Genomic DNA, 14,957 nt, shown 5'->3' with positions numbered 1-14,957 from the left:
AGGAGCCAGATGCCCCAATGCTCCTGCAAACCAAGCCGCCCGCCCGGGAGAGCTTCGCCTGGAGGCAACCCAGATGGATCCTGTGTCCTGATAACCCCCCACCCCAAGCAGGCCCTGCACCCCGGCTCCCACCACCAGCCCAAGCCCCCACCTGCTCGATGAGGCGGATGATGCTGATGGTCTCCTCCTGGCGGAAGGCCAGGGAGCAGGGCAGGCTGTTGAGCTGCCCCGAGAGCTGCAGGGGAGAAAGGCCATCCGAGGCCTGGGCCATGTTGGTGCTGGTGGCATAGCCGAAGGTCTCCCAGGAGCAGCGGGATGGGTACAGGGGGTCCAGGGCAATGCTGAGCAGCACAGAGGGAAGCATACCCATCAGCTGTACTTGGAGAGACCCTATCTCCCACAGGACAGGGCGAACACCTGCTCCCTCTTCTCCCCACCATGCCCAGGTCCCTTGGTCCCCTCAACCAGGGCAAGATCGGCCATAATATACGCTCAGCCCCATGCAAACCCAATCTGGGGTTTCCGGGAGGCAGAGGCGGTGCCCCTGACCTGATATCGCTCTGGAGGAAGAGGCAGCTGTTCCGCAGGTTGGCAGAGCTGCCCAGGCAGCAGGTCACCTCCCCGTACTCCTGCATGATCTTGATCATCTCACACATGGCTGAGGGCAGAGTCGGTCACAAGTCAGGCAGGCGGAGCCCCATGCAGGGCACTGGGCAGAGACCCCCAGAACAGGAGGAGACAAGAAGTGGGCTCCCCCTTTGTGACTATCCTACCCAATCCTATGACACTCCTGACTCCCCGGAATGGGCACGCCCATGGCTCCAGCCCACTAGACTCCCCAGCTCCTCCCAGCCCAGGTGCCTTTGCTCCCTGCAGGGGAAGCCCACGTTTCCTCAAGGCCTGGGGGGTCCCAGGCCTTGTCAGCGCTCAGGGGAAGGGGACGGGCTGCCCGAGTCACTGTGGCCGCAGTACTCACTCTCGGGGGTACAGTCAGTGAACAGGGGCACCAGCAGGGGCACGTTGTCGATGTTCTGCAGGTGGGGCCGCACCTGGTGGATGCCTCGGGGCAGCTTGGCCTGGAGAAAAAGCAGAGATGCCGTGACCCTCCCTCCTCGGCCATGTGCCACTTCCAGGGGCCGGGGGTGCTGACCCTGCTGCCGTACCCGGTTGCAGTCCTCCAGGAAGCTGGGGAGGTCACTGTCCGTAGGCTGGAAGCTGATGAGGTCGGAATGGCCCTCCTCCATCATCAGCAGCCCTTCTGCGTCATCTCGGGACACTGTGGGGATGAAAGGCCGTCCCTCACCTTGGGGCCAGCCTTCTGGAGGCCTTTCCTTGCCCTGCAAATGGCATGGAACTTCCTGCCCGCAGGTCCCCCTTCCTCCCCTGTCAGCTGCTGTTACCACAGGGAGATCTGAGCCATTTTCCAAGGGAATGTATGTATCAGGAGGGCTCTATGGGGCTCTTTCTGGAAAAGCTCCAAGGTGGGGGGAGTCACCCACCCCCACCTTGTCCCCACCACAAACCTTTGCCCTCACCCTGATTCAGGTCATCGTGCAGGGAGCCAGCATGGCTGGGGCTGGAGGGGGGGATCTCGGAGCCAGGCATGTCCCCATTGGGTGTGAGGGAGATGTGGCAGTTCCAGCCTGTCTCCAGGCCCATCTTCTCTGCAAACACCTGCAGAAGGCAGATGGCCATGAACAGAGGGGCCCCGAAGGCCGTGGGAACAAGGGCCAGTGGCGGCAGAGGGGGGGGCTCTCCCCACCTTGCTTTTGAGCTCATCCTCCAAAGAGAAGTAGACGAAGCGAATGCAGGCATTGACCAGCCCGTCGATGAGGCGCACGACGTCCAGCCGGGCCTGGTACTGGGAGGACACCATGCCCATGAAGATCTGGCCGCTCAGGGCCTGCATGCAGTCTTCCTTCTCCAGCACCTCCCCGATCCCTTCTTCAGGTCGCACAAGGCACCAAGACCAGCCAGGACACGGCCCAGTCAGGACACCCGGAACCAGCAGATTCCAGGAGGCAGCCCAGGGCCACACACACAGATGCCACACCCAAATCAAAGAGCACGCGGGCCCCAGCGGACCACACACAGCCACGCACGCACACAGCCGGGGCACATGGAGGAGCCAACAGACACAGGAGAAAAGACAATGAAAGGCACTCATCAGTCCGGTGACAATCCCCCTGAGTGACAACAGCCCAGCCCTGGTCTGGGCAAGGGGGCTGGCCCCACCCTTGCCAACGGCTTCAATTCATCGTCTCTCAGATCATAAGACCCCGTGAGTTTGGCGGAGAGGAGGGTGGGGGTCGGTGGAGCTCTGAGTCCCTCTGTTCCCGCAGGGTCTGGGACCTGGCCTTTGTCTGACTCAGAGAGGCTCATGCTCTACCGCTGCCATTGTGTAACTTTCACAGAAAGCGGTTTTCTATACGTTGTCCCACTGGAGTGTCACAAGAAACCCGTGAGGAGGACAGAGGAAGCACCCAGTTTATACGGGAGAAGACAAAGGGACTCCCCCACGTCACCAGATAGTGACTGCCCCCCTGGAATTTCCAGGTCCAGGGCTGTGCCCACTGTCCCCTCTGCCCTCGGGAAGCCCTTCCCGCTCTGGCCCCCACAGAACGGCTGCACACAGTACCATCGGAGCTCCAGCTGTGGTGGCGGGTGCTCAGCTTGATGGGGATGGTGCTGGGCAGCTCGCACAGGGTGAAGATGCTGTTCTGGCCCGGCGCCTGCACCAGCTCGATGCACTTGCCATTGAGCTGGGAGGACAGGCTGCAGCTCATGGGCTTGTAGGCGAAAGCGGAGCAGTAGCCAGACAGGCAGGCGCGCTGGTAGAAATCCAGCACTTTCTTTCTGCCAGGGAAGCAGAGTGGAAGTGAGGCGAGTGGTCCTGGGACGCCCCAGGACTGTGAGCCGGAAGGCAGACCGCCTGAGCCCAATGCTCTGGCCCCTCACCCACCTGTCGGAACCCGAAAGTGGGTAGATGTCAGCTCCATCCCAGAAGTCTGTGCAGGCCTCCAAGACCACGTCTGCTGTGCCATGGGACAGCATCTGTTCTGTGCCTGCGGGGAGTGAATAAAAAGGCCCGACCATCAGTGCCCAAGCCACCCCTGCTGCTCACTCTGACCTCACAGGTAGCACTGCCATCGTGGGGTGGAGGGAACGAGCCAGGCCTGGCAGTAGCGAGCCTGTGGAGAACGCTGCTGGGCTGGTCATGCAGGCACTAAGCTGCCCATCCTTCAGACAGTCCCATCCTCTGTGACTGCCACCATCCCAGCCTGGTTCCCCAAACCAATCCCTGCCACATCTGAGGTCTTAAGAAGCTGCCTGGTGCTCATCTACTCATCCCAAAAAGGGACGAGGAGGGCAGAGCCGTGGCCCAAGCTGCTGGAAGGTTTGTCCTGATGTGGGCCAAGCACGGGAGGCTCACTGGTGGTGGTGTCCTTGATGAAGAGGCTGATCATGTGGCTGAGCGGGGGGCGCCGCTTGGTGACACAGGACAGCCTCCCCAGGGAGCTCTCCTTCACCATCTCGGCACTGGGGAGGCGATAGAGCGCCAGGTGGTTCTGCTGCTTGAAGAGCTCCTTGGCCCCAGGAGTGAAGCCTGCAGGGGGAGGGCAGCAGTCAGGGCCTCTGGGAGGAAGCCCAGCCACTGCACCTGCCCCCCGCCCTCCACCTCATGGGACGAAATCCATGCTGGCTGGCCCCTTCCACCTCTCCACCCCCAGTTCTGTTCCCAGATTGGGAAGCAGTCAGACAGCAGTGCCTGGTAAAGGGCAAGGACCAGGAGCTAGGAGGCTTCCCGGGGATCTCGATAAGCCATGCCCGGGACTGGTCTGTGTGGAGTTGGTGGCCACGCACCGATGAGGCGGGCGAGCTCGCAGAGCCCCCAGGGCACGTGGACGGGCAGCACGGCGCTGTGGCTCTCCTGCAGGGCGATGTTGCACAGGTGGTCGGAGAAGCGGCACAGCCGCTCGGTGACGCTGGCGTTGCACAGGTTCAGCAGCACGTTGAGGCCCAAGGGCTTGAGGGAGGTGAGGTGCAGCTGCCAGTTGGAGTCATCAAACTGGATGCAGGGGGGGTTCTGCTGGTCCTGCGACAGGCTCAGCATCTCCAAGTGGTAGTCACACACGAAGTCCTCCGCCTCGTAGGGCTCGCTCTCCAGCCCAGGCTGCGTCTGGGGGCCACATGGAGGGGACGGGGGCCTCAGACTGGGACGGGTGTGGGGTGCTCCTGAGAGAAGACCCCCCCTTCCCAGCACAGCATGCTCACGCTTCCCCAGCCCTCCCGGAAATCCCCGCCTTGTCTTTCTGGAGTTCCTGGCTGCCTCTAAATCTTGTGCCCAATGACACTGGCAACACCTAAGAAGAGGTGAACAGACCAAGGAGGAAACAACGAAGGACCTTTCTCAGGGAAAATATTTTCGAGGGAGGCACCGGCAGGCCGCGGCTAGGAGGAAGGGGCCTCCCACACCAATGGCCGGCAGCGAGATCCAGGGAGGGGCAAGGGCCGACTTCACAGAGGAGCCACGGCCGAAGCAACAGGAGGTGCCCTGCCAGGCCAAGCCTGGGGACCTGAGAAGCTGTGCTTTCGGCACCACCCACCAGGCTGGCTGCACCCCTCAGGCCCCTGCAGCAGGGGAGGCTGGACGCCCTGAGCCTGACCGCGGGGGCTGCTCTCCGCCCCCTCACCTTGCCGGGCTCATCCTCACAGCCCTCTGGGTCCCTGTTGAAGCTCACGTTCGAGCCAGACGGGTGTTGGCTGTGGCCGTGCGCTCTGTGGTGAGAGCAGGGCTCAGGGACCTTGGGGCCGTCAGCAGACCAGTCGCCGCGCTCCTGCTCGTTGGCCAGGTGCAGCGTGGTGTTCAGGGAGCCAGCCAGGAGGGCATCCCGTTCGTGGGGCTGAGGAGAGCAAGGGGTACAGGCCTCAGACCAGGGTCCCGACGGCCGCCTGGACCCGGGAGGCAGGGTGCTGACGTCCCCTCTGCCTTGTGGGGGCTCCGCCTGCACTGCTCAGAGGCAGACCCTAATGGTGCCCGCGTCCTCCTCTTCCCTTAGCCTCACCCTCCCTGAGCCCCCGCCGTACCTCCTCCTCCACCTCGGGGTGGCAGAAGGAGCGGGTGGACAGGTCATCCGTCAGGTCCTCGTGGCTGCTGTGCGGAGGCTCCACCTTCCCGCTGAAGAACAGCACGGTCTCTGGGCTGGGATTTGGCCACGACAGGATCCCCTGTTTGTCCACACAGCACAGGACCTGTGGGGAGAGATGGTGAGGGAGACGGGCTTGGCACTCCCCCACCTGCCAGGGGCCGTGGAGGGGCAGACAGGCACCCAGGTGCGGCAGGAAGAAGGCCTGCTGAGGCGGGCCCTCCCGCAGGGCCCCTCACCGTGACGGAGCCCAGGCTGTGCAGCAGGCTGGAGCTGTGGCTCAGCGTTGACGACGTCCCCTGGATCACCCGCAGGAAGTGGCCCCAAATGCTGCGCAGCATTTCCTGGTGGGGGAAAGTCCGTTTGGGACTCAGCCACATTTCCCAGGAGAGAGCCTCTGGGGTCACCAGAGGCAACGGTCCAGGGGCACCCGGAAGCTGGGGTGCGGAGGCATTTGTCCGGGCAGGGCAACGACACACTGCCCGTGTGAGATGAGGACTCGGGGCTCTGAGAGCCTCCTAGAGGCTAGAAGGTCATAAAGTGGGGGCGTCCAGGGTTCCAGAAGGGACCTGGGGCAGGATCGGCCCGGTGAGTGTACCTGAGTGGACACGGCTTCTGTGTAGCTGCTGAGAGTGTCCTCCGAGAATTTGGCCAGCTGCACGGAGAGAAGGGGGAGCTCAGGGAAGACACTGCCCTCACACAGGCCTCCACGCTGGCAGGCGGGGCCCCACACCAGCAAGGCTCCCAACATCTGGGCAAAGGACGGCCCAGGCAGCCCCGTCCCCTGTGTGCTGAGAGCCGGGAGGCACTCACACCCCCGGGCCTGGCCTGGAGGCTCTTCTGGGTGGAAAGGGGCCTGCACTCCCACTCCTGTCCCTGTTCACGGGGGCAGAGCCGACTCCCTCTGTAGTTCCTGTCTTGGTTCCTTTTGCACGGGCCCCCAGATGCCTTGGGAAAACCTACCAGAGAGCTGGGGGAGCCCTTGCTCATCTGGGCCAGGACCCGGGCTTCTCCGCAGGCGGTTGCCAGGACCCAGAGGACTGGAAAGAGCAGGGGGAGGATGGGCAGGACGCCATTCACCTGTGAGAGAGGGACCCACACTGAGGGCTCTGGAAGAGCGGCTGGCCCCAGGGAGGGCGGGCAGGGCTGGGGTGAGGGGACAGGACAGATGTCGGGGGCAGGGAGGGAGGAAGGGGAAGCAGGTGTTCTTAAGCTGAAGCCTAAGGGGCCCCTGGCTGCAGAGAAGGAGGGACAGCCAGGGAACACAAGGGGATGCGGCTACCAGGGAAGGAGGAAAGCATGCCGAGAGGAAAGGAGGGGGTTACCTGTAGCTGAAGGAGGGTGTACTGCCAGGACGTGACCCCGGGGGCGTGCAGCATGAAGCGCAGGGCGTTGGTGATGAGGAAGCTGGCCTGTTGGGAAGGGGAGAGGTGCAGTCTTAACCCCCCAGCCCCAGAGAAGACCCAGGCTCTGAGGCTCCCCTTCCTCTGCCCACTCACGCCCCGACACTGGCTGGCTCACTCTGGGACCCCCGTCTCCACTCACACACTCACCTGAGCTGGCTCTGAGGCTCCCCCACTTCCCTCTCCCCTGCCCCGGCGCCCCACCTCACGCACCAGGACCACGGGCATGGCGTAGTGCAGCATCACCGACTGCACCGTGAACCTCTCGTTGTCCAGAGCAGTGATGGGGCGGGACAGGGCCATGTCCAGGCACCATCTGCAGAAAGAGGTGACCCGATGCTCAAGGGAAAGGCCAGAAACACACACCTTCACTGAGCACCTGCACTGAGCATCTCGGAGGCCTGCGGTTCCCTCCTATTCCTCAGCCCCAGCCAGGTGGCCGGGGAGAGTGGCCTGTGCTGGCCTCTAGAGCCATGCCCTCAGAGCTCGAACTGGGAGGGGAGCCATCACTGGGCTCAGAGTGCTCACAAGATGCTAAAGAGAGGAACCTACAGAGGGCCTGGCCTGAGGGGCCTCGAATGGACAGGTTCCTTCTTTGTTCCCCACCCCCAGCTCACAGAGGCACAGGGGAAGAGGAGAGGTCAAGGGTGGGGGGAGCAGGAGAAAGGCAGGGCAGCACCCCTACCTGATGTTGTCGATCACGGGGGTCTCAAGGACACGGAACAGCCGGTGCTGCTGGGGGTTCTGCGGCCCTTTCTTCAGCTCTCCCCGGGGGGAGGGCGGTGGCGAGAAGGGGGGAAACAGGTCTCCGGGCTCCAAGACGATGTGCTCATCATCCTGCCAGGGACAGAGGGGAGGAGGGGAGGCTGAGGAAAGGCTGCTCTCGGAGGCCCCTCTCCTTGACAACTCCAGCGAAGTGGGGACATCAGTTAGCAGAGTCAGCTGGAGCGGGGCCTGTAGGACTGGATTCCTGGTGGTTTGAGGATCAGAGAAGAAAGAACAGGACAAGGTGGAGAAAGATGTCCCAGCCCTTCTTAGTTCCCCAAGAAGCTGTGAGCTGGCCTCCGGGGAGCTTCAGGATTAAGACTGGGACCCTCCCACCGCTGCCTGTGGCCTCTCCCGCTGCATTTCCAGGGAAGGAGAAAAGTTTCACGCTACCTTGATCCCCCTCAGAGAGGCGAACGATTCCTGGCCGGGCCTCAGAGCTATGATGTCTCCTTCTACCAACAGGCTAACTGGCAGGTTGACCAGATGTCCGTCTCTGTAGGCCCAGTGCAGGGACCAGGACGGTGCAAAGGGCATGTGGAGGTCGGGGTACATGGCATCTGGCCACTTGATCTCCTTGCCATCCTTGAGGGCATCTGATGAGAACGGAAAGAGGGAGACCACCAGACCCAGGGCACCTCGGAGCTTAGCCTGCCCGTGAAGCCTCTCTGAAATCCCGCATCCTTTCCAACACTCCCCCTCTTTCAAGGCCGAAGCCTTTCCCAACCACTCAGCCCAGGCACTTCCACCTCCTCTGAACACTGAAGCTCTTATTCTCTGTTTCCTTGTTCCTTTCAGATACATTTCACAACCATTGCTGAGGGTGTGCTGGGCCCCGTGCAAAGGTCAAAGGTGAGGACGCCACAGTCCCTGCCTTAAGGAGCCACCACCTAAGAGGGGGAGTGAGACACATGAGCAGATAACTCTGAACAAGGCAAACACACAGGCTAAGAGTGTTAGGGAAGGTCCCGGAGCTGCAGGAGCACAGAGCTGGGGCAATCAGAGGTGGCTTCATGGAAGAGGGAGCACTGAGGATGGGCCTTGAAGAATGGCGAGGTTTCTGTCGGCCGGAGGTTGTGAGGGAAAAGCATGCTGGGTGAAGGACAGCAGGACAAAGGCACTGGAGCAGGGAAGTCCTCAGTGGGCTGGGAAGTGGGGAGGGGGAGTGGTTTTAATGTGAGGATGAGGAGCAAGAGAAGAGGCTGGAGGAAAAGGTCAGAGCTTGTGCCAGAGGTTCTCGGGAGCCATTGATAACGGCTTCGATAAATAGGAGGGAGCCACTGCTGGTTCCTGAGCAAAGACTAGCACCCCGAGAGCAGGACCCATCTTTCCCGGTCACCGCTGCACTCCCAGTGCCTACAAGGCTGCAATGAGTGAAACATATCACGTTCTCACTCAGGGCTGCAACCCTCACTGCCCAGGAGAGAAAGGTCTCACGAGAGGAGATGCTGTTCTCTTACAAGACCACACACTCCGGGGAAGCAGGACCCACTGTCTCCAAAGAGCCTCATGCGATCTCCATCCACGGCCCGGCCTGCAGAAGCACTGGCCGCACGGCGGGATGAGCAGGAACCACCTGCCTGCGCCGTTCCCTTCTTCTTTAGGAGCTGGGCTGCCCCACCCTGAGCTCCCGGCTCGCTTCCCAGCCCCAGTTCTCAGGCTTCTCTGGTCCATTATCCCGCCTGCCTCGGCCCAGAACCAGCAGACAGGGCCCACTTGGAAGAGAAAATATGACTGTCCTGCCAAGGGAGAGGGTCTTCCTGTTAGTCTCCCACCGGACGGCGAGCCTGTAAGCCGACTGGCTGCTATTGGCCTTCCGGCCACTGCCTGGCCACTGCCTGGCCACTGCGTGGGCACCCGCAGCGGCCCCACGGCTCTCACTGCCCTGCTAACTCGCTGGATGCCCAGAGCCCCTGGAATGCCGAACAGAGACAACGCCTACGTGCTGGGGCTCAGAAGGGGGGGTCCTTCCTCTGACCCATCACAAAGCCCCTTTCGCCTGACCCTTGGTCTCACCTTGGATTTGGTCGATGATCCCTCGGAGCCTCCACTCCACTTCCCGACGTTTCAGCCGATCTTGCCGTGCGATGAGGATGAGGTTGAGAAGCAGCAAGAGAAACAGCGCCGAGGCATTCACCAGCTCCACCCCGTGGCTGGCGGGAAGGTGAGGGCTACTCGCACCAGCCCAGCCAACACAGGGCCCTGGACTCCACAGTCACAGCCCACCCAGTTCCCCTGCAAGAGTGTTGAGTCTGGTTCCGCCACCAACTAACCAAGGGACTAGGATCCCTACACAGCTCAGGCGCCGGCTGTGGGGGCAGCTTTGGGGGAGCAGCCCATCTCCCCTGGGATGTCGCAGGTGAGACGGCAGACTCGGCTGAGGCAGGAGAGGGAAGGCCCAGAGCCCGGGGTAGGGGAGGCTGGGCAGGAGCCACGTACCTGCCGGCCGGCTGGCCCCCGTAGCAGCCCAGCAGCAGCAGCACCGCCAGCAGCATGAGCGAGGCGCCCGGCCAGTGGAAACAGGAGCAGCGGTTACTGTGATGCAGGAAGCTGCTCCTCCACATCTCCTGGGGGAGGGGAGGGGCGGACAGGGGCCGAGGGGTGAGAGGCCGGGACAAGGTCGTGGGAAGGGGCCGCCTTCCCCCCACACCCACCGACCCAGCCCCTGTGGCTGCCTGTCTTCTCGTTTTGGTCTTGGCTGGGGTCCAGCCGGTTGGGCTCCTGCATCGGGAGGGGTCAGGACATGACTCTGGAAGGAAGCCCGGCTTCTTTCGGATTTTCCCTGAAGCCTCAGTGGGGCCCCAGGCCCTGAGAATGGGCCCAGGCTTCTCTGCCCTCCCCGCCAGGCTCAGCCTACCTTCCAGGTGAGACACTTCTTCTGCTCCCTCAGGTGTCCCTCCAGCACCGCCTCCAGCTGCTCCTTCAGGATGCTGAGGGCCTTCCGCGTGGACAGGCCCAGGGCCAAGGGGGGCTCGCCCTATAGGGAAGCCAGAAGCGCTCAGCATGGTCCCGGAGGCCTCCCCCTTCCCAGGCCCCACCTCCCTCCTCCCGAATCCTCCCCTCTTCCTCCACTAGCCCTTCCCTCGGGGTGTAAGCACGTTCCAATCTCCACTAAACTAAGGGACAGTCAAGTACACAGCCTCCTGCTCTTCAAAGCCAAGTTTAAAACAAAACTTCCCATACTCAGTGCTTTCTGGCCCACCTTTCACTTGACTTTCACCCCACTGCCACCAGCCCCGCCCAGCCCATCAGATGCTGTCACTGCTGACCTCCCCGTCTACCTGCCGCTGCCACTTCAGATTCCATTATATGGGGGGGAGGGGGGGGTACTAACAGGGAGATACTAGCACTTCATTGTTCCTAGAGGAAAATTTAGGGAGAAAAACCCATCTTTTGTAACCACCATTTCATGAAAAGAAGGGATTACAACACACACCACCAGGAAGGACACAATCTCAGAAAAAAAGGCAGCTGTGCCCAAGAAAGGACCGAGAACCACTACGCCTCCTCCCTTCTCTCTGAGGATGGGGGGCAGGAGGGTCCCCGGGTGACACTGCGGACGACCTACGGTCCTATGTGGACCCCCAGCCCGGCCTCTCTCCTCCTTGAAACCCCCATTGCTGTTTTCTCCTCCTCTGACTCTGCAGTTTTCCCTCCATCTACCCTACAGTCCATCCTGCCACAGCCGGCCCGGGTACTGAACTGCCTCACAGCTGTTTCCCAGGCACCGGAGTCCATATGTCCAACACCTGAAATCGCCACCTGGCCTCCGCCAGAGTCCACACGCCTGCCGTCACCATCTCGCTAGGCACCCAGGCCAGAGCTGGAACCCCCTCGTCCAGACCCCGCCCTCCCCTTCCCACCCCCCAATTGCTACCTTCAGTCTCTACCTTGTCCAAACCAACTGCAACACCCACGGAGTGGAGTGAGCGTGTCCCATCACCTGAGCCCCTTACCTTTCATATCCAGTGAGCCCTGAGCTCACCCCGCACTCTGCCAGCTTCTCCAGCCCCCTCCTGCCATCCCGGAGGCAGGCCACGCTCCTCCCACTCATGTGCACATACCTTTGTGTTTTCTCAGCCAAGAACACACTCCTCGCCCCAGACAACTGCTACTTCTCTTTCAAGACTCAAACATCACCAGCTCTAGGAAATGTTCCCCAGACCCAGGGCTGCGCTTACGGGGGAGTTTTGTATCCAACAGCACCCTGGGCAGCCGGCTCACAGTCAGCCTCATTCAGAACCGTCCTTCTAGATTGCCTGGCCTGGTTCTCCACTACACTGCCAGCTCCTGGACAACAGGCACTGATTCTTCCATCTCCACACCCGCCCACCCACTGCTGGGACAGTGCCCAGCACACAGCGGCGGCTCAGCACATCCTTGCTGAGTGAATGATGAATGATGAATGAATGAATGAATGGGCACACAGGTAGCTTCACAGATCCCACTGATACCTTATCAGGGGCTATCAACCCAGGATCTGTATCAGAAACACCTGGAGTTTTTAAAAACGTGGATGTCCAGGTCCCACCCTAGACCTACTGAATCAAAACTCCTGGGGGTGAGGCCTGCCCCAGGTAGACCCCGATGCACAGGTCCCCAGCTGGGAGCGGGGGGAGTCCTAGGAACACAACCTGGCCTCCCCAGGGAAGGCAGTGATTGGAGGAGGTGTGAGTCTATCTCCAGGCCACCTGAAGAGCAGCACCGTGAGCTTCCACCAGGACCCCTCCCTCCTGAGCAAGAGGAGCCCGAGGCCTGGGGCACCAGGAACGGGACTTGGGGTCATCTACTGAGCCCGACCAACGTCGCCCGGCTGGCGACGCCCTGGCTGCCTCGGCCTATGGCCCTCCACCTCCGTGCCTATCACCCCATCTGCCCTCCTGGGTCTGCCCTGGCTTTGCCCACTAACGTCTGGATTTCCCCCTCCTGCCTGTCTCCGCGTTGGCAGCCTCGCTCCTCACAGGACACACTTCTCCAGGAAGAGAAGCGGATGCTGAACTGGGGCCATTTCCGGCTGCAGAGGGGAGCCCCACCTGGCCTGTTGCCAGCTTCCTGGGCCTGAGGGATGAGGACGGCCCCAGAGGGAGCCTGGCCCAAAGACTTCCCAAACCCTTGCCTAGAGCTCAGCTAACCCCACTCTCACTGTGGCTTTGGGGGTTATGGAGATGAGAACAGCTTCTTCCCTGAGGGGACAACTGCTTATTTGAACTCGGGAAGAAGCAGCCCTCCGGGCAGGGGCCGCACCCCAGCCTGGGTAACTATCAGCTTCCTAGGAGGTTTCTGCCCCCACCAGGCTTCCAGAAATGGCCTGGAGGCAGGGGAGGTCGGGCCTGCAGAGGTAACAAGACTGCATGCCACAAAGACAGGGAGTGGGCAGGAGAAAGGACAGGCCCGACAGATCCCCAAATCCCACGGGACTGCAGGTCCCCTGCGGTGCTGCTGGGTCTGCAGTGAGGACCAGGCTAAGAGGAGCCGCCTGCGAGCCTGGGCAGTGCCCTCGTCTAGCCAGGCTTTAGAAGTTGGACACGCAGCACTCACCCTGCTTGTGTGGCTGTCCTGACACCTGCGGCCTATTCCAGCCACCCCAAACCCAGGGCCTCCTCCTCCCCTGCCCAGCCCCCCACTTGCTCTCTCTCTGCCCCAGGTTCCTAGCACCTGAGCGCTGCTGCAGTCCAGGTCTGGGTGCGGGAGGGATGGGCTCCGGATGGCAGATGCTCGGGGCAGGGCCAGCGGAGGCGGGAGGGGGCCTGCAGAGCTGACTGCGCAGTCCGCCCCCGCATGTTGTGTCTGGCCAGGGGCACCAACTCCAGACTAACGATTAGAGACCGCGCGGCAGGGAAAAATAAGTCGTTTTGTAATTACATGCCGCCCCCAAAAATGCTTGCCCGTACAGGCTGGCCCTGGGCAAGGACACAGCCTGCTGAGCCAGCCTACTCTCCATGCCCAGCCTCGCTTACCCGACGGCCACAGCCACTCGCCGACTCACTGGCAACTCTCACCCATCCCAGGTCCCCGGCAGGAGGGGCCCAGGCCCGGGAGAAGTCAGTGTTTCTCTCAGGGTCCTGCTTTTCTCCCTCGTGGTGCGAGTGCCAAGGCTGAGGAAGACCTTGGTGGGAGACCTTCACCCTTCCCCAGGGAGATTCGGGAAGGGCTGGTGGGCAAGGGGGCTCTGCCAGGCTTCTTCAAAGCATGAGTTAGGCTGGGTACCAGCAGGGAGACTGCGAGGTTGGGTCTGGTCTGTTTGAGAATAAGGACCCGAGGCGTCCACGCACACTCTGAGGTTGGCTTTTCTTGCCTGCCAGGGCCCAGAGGGGGCGGAAAACCTGCCCGGCCTTAAGTCCCCGAAGGCACTTCTGGCTTCCCGGTGCTCAGAAACCCCAAACCCCCACCACCAGGCGCCTCCAGAGCAGTCCCTGGGGCAAGAGCGGTGGCTACAGGAAGCCTCTCCACCGGAGGGGGCGAGGCCCCGCTCCTCCGCTGACCCTGATGCTCTGCAGGTAGAACCACCCCAGTCCCACTAGTTTAACTGCTCAGGGCTCCACCGGACCCAGGAGAGAGCACCTGAGGCTCTGGGAAGCCCAGGTCAGGAGAGGCTGGCAGCAAACCCCCATCACGCGCTGGGCTGCTTCTCTCTGACCCATCACCCAAGGAAGACAGGGGTTCGGGGGCAGCAGGTGCTGAAAGAACTGCATCAGAACCACACGGAATCTGCTGCTAAACAGGACCAGCTCTGCAGGGCCCAGGGCCGAGCGTCTGGGTCAGTCTAAGGGGCCAGCACACCTGTGCTCTCCTGTGCCGCCCTCCTCAGGTTTCTCAGGCGGCCTAGAGCCAGAGCCCCCAAGCGCCCGCTGCCCCCTGCACCCCCATCCTTTGGGGATCCTCCGAGGCCTGTGAGCACAGCCGCTCTTTGCCTTCCTACTGCACCTGTTTTGAGAGCAAGCAGTATCACAGCCCTCGGCCCAGGTAGACAGGTTATGGATTTAGCCCTTGACCCTTGGCCTTAACAGCAGTAGATAACGGCTCATTAGAACTGGCTGGCTCCTGTGCCAGGTCCCCACCGTCACAGCCTTTGTGGCGAACGCAGGTGGGGAGGGGACCCAAAGCTGGAGGCCACATAAAGCCTGAATCACTGAAGCAGAGATTCGACCACCAGACACCAGGCTGTTTTTAGCAGTCGTGATAAATCTCTTCTGAGTTTGGCCAGACGCGAATCGACTCTGCCTATAACCAGGCCAATCAAAGCCTCGGCTCCTTCCTCTTCCTCACTCTCCAGGCTCAGGCTGACCTTGGTACCTTCACCATCTTCTCCCACCTGCAGCCACCAAGACCCAGCTCTGGTTGCCCCTGTCTCAGTGACCCATGTGGTCCAGGGAGAAAGCGCCCTTACTGGCCCCGAGGAGGACCGGCACCCAGACCCAGAGCTCCCTGCCAGCTGTGCATGGAGACCCAGGTCCCAGCATCCAGGAGACCGATGTCCCACTGGGAAACTCGGCTCCGGTCCTGCTCTGGGTGACTGGGGAGCTGGCTGACAGATCCTGAAACACACTGGTTCTCTGGCTCCCATTCCCAGCCTCCCTCCATGGTCCTAGCTCCCTGGTAATCCGAGCTGCCTCTGGTGGCATCCAGGCTTGTGGCCACCCTA

At 61.9% G+C, this 14,957-nt stretch overlaps 1 protein-coding gene across 5 annotated transcripts in view; it reads right to left on the bottom strand.

The window, feature by feature from the left end:
- Positions 1 to 14,957, bottom strand: part of TMEM94 (transmembrane protein 94) — a 31,425-nt gene that overhangs the window by 3,309 nt on the left and 13,159 nt on the right. For 2 of the 5 annotated variants that reach the window (XM_070394526.1, XM_070394523.1), the window contains 22 exons: positions 10,173 to 10,292; positions 9,755 to 9,882; positions 9,332 to 9,468; positions 7,709 to 7,911; positions 7,236 to 7,387; positions 6,764 to 6,866; positions 6,473 to 6,559; positions 6,111 to 6,227; positions 5,746 to 5,802; positions 5,387 to 5,491; positions 5,089 to 5,253; positions 4,695 to 4,904; positions 3,865 to 4,180; positions 3,434 to 3,607; positions 2,963 to 3,065; positions 2,639 to 2,856; positions 1,763 to 1,944; positions 1,536 to 1,674; positions 1,164 to 1,276; positions 977 to 1,076; positions 550 to 658; positions 152 to 341 (listed from right to left, as the gene is read on the bottom strand). In XM_070394526.1, coding sequence (XP_070250627.1) covers positions 152 to 341; positions 550 to 658; positions 977 to 1,076; positions 1,164 to 1,276; positions 1,536 to 1,674; positions 1,763 to 1,944; positions 2,639 to 2,856; positions 2,963 to 3,065; positions 3,434 to 3,607; positions 3,865 to 4,180; positions 4,695 to 4,904; positions 5,089 to 5,253; positions 5,387 to 5,491; positions 5,746 to 5,802; positions 6,111 to 6,227; positions 6,473 to 6,559; positions 6,764 to 6,866; positions 7,236 to 7,387; positions 7,709 to 7,911; positions 9,332 to 9,468; positions 9,755 to 9,882; positions 10,173 to 10,292 — 3,228 coding nt within the window. The remainder of the gene's footprint in view (positions 1 to 151; positions 342 to 549; positions 659 to 976; positions 1,077 to 1,163; positions 1,277 to 1,535; positions 1,675 to 1,762; positions 1,945 to 2,638; positions 2,857 to 2,962; positions 3,066 to 3,433; positions 3,608 to 3,864; positions 4,181 to 4,694; positions 4,905 to 5,088; positions 5,254 to 5,386; positions 5,492 to 5,745; positions 5,803 to 6,110; positions 6,228 to 6,472; positions 6,560 to 6,763; positions 6,867 to 7,235; positions 7,388 to 7,708; positions 7,912 to 9,331; positions 9,469 to 9,754; positions 9,883 to 10,172; positions 10,293 to 14,957) is intronic. The other 3 variants (XM_070394528.1, XM_070394525.1, XM_070394524.1) reach the window with 2 other exon arrangements.

This window comes from Myotis yumanensis, unplaced genomic scaffold (assembly GCF_028538775.1).
Source record: "Myotis yumanensis isolate MYYU_CA2020_CCGP unplaced genomic scaffold, mMyoYum1.0.hap1 SCAF_16, whole genome shotgun sequence".
Classification (NCBI taxonomy): Eukaryota; Metazoa; Chordata; class Mammalia; order Chiroptera; family Vespertilionidae; genus Myotis; species Myotis yumanensis.
The sequence above is the reverse complement of the archived record's forward strand: the minus strand, read 5'-3'. Positions and strand labels throughout refer to the sequence as shown.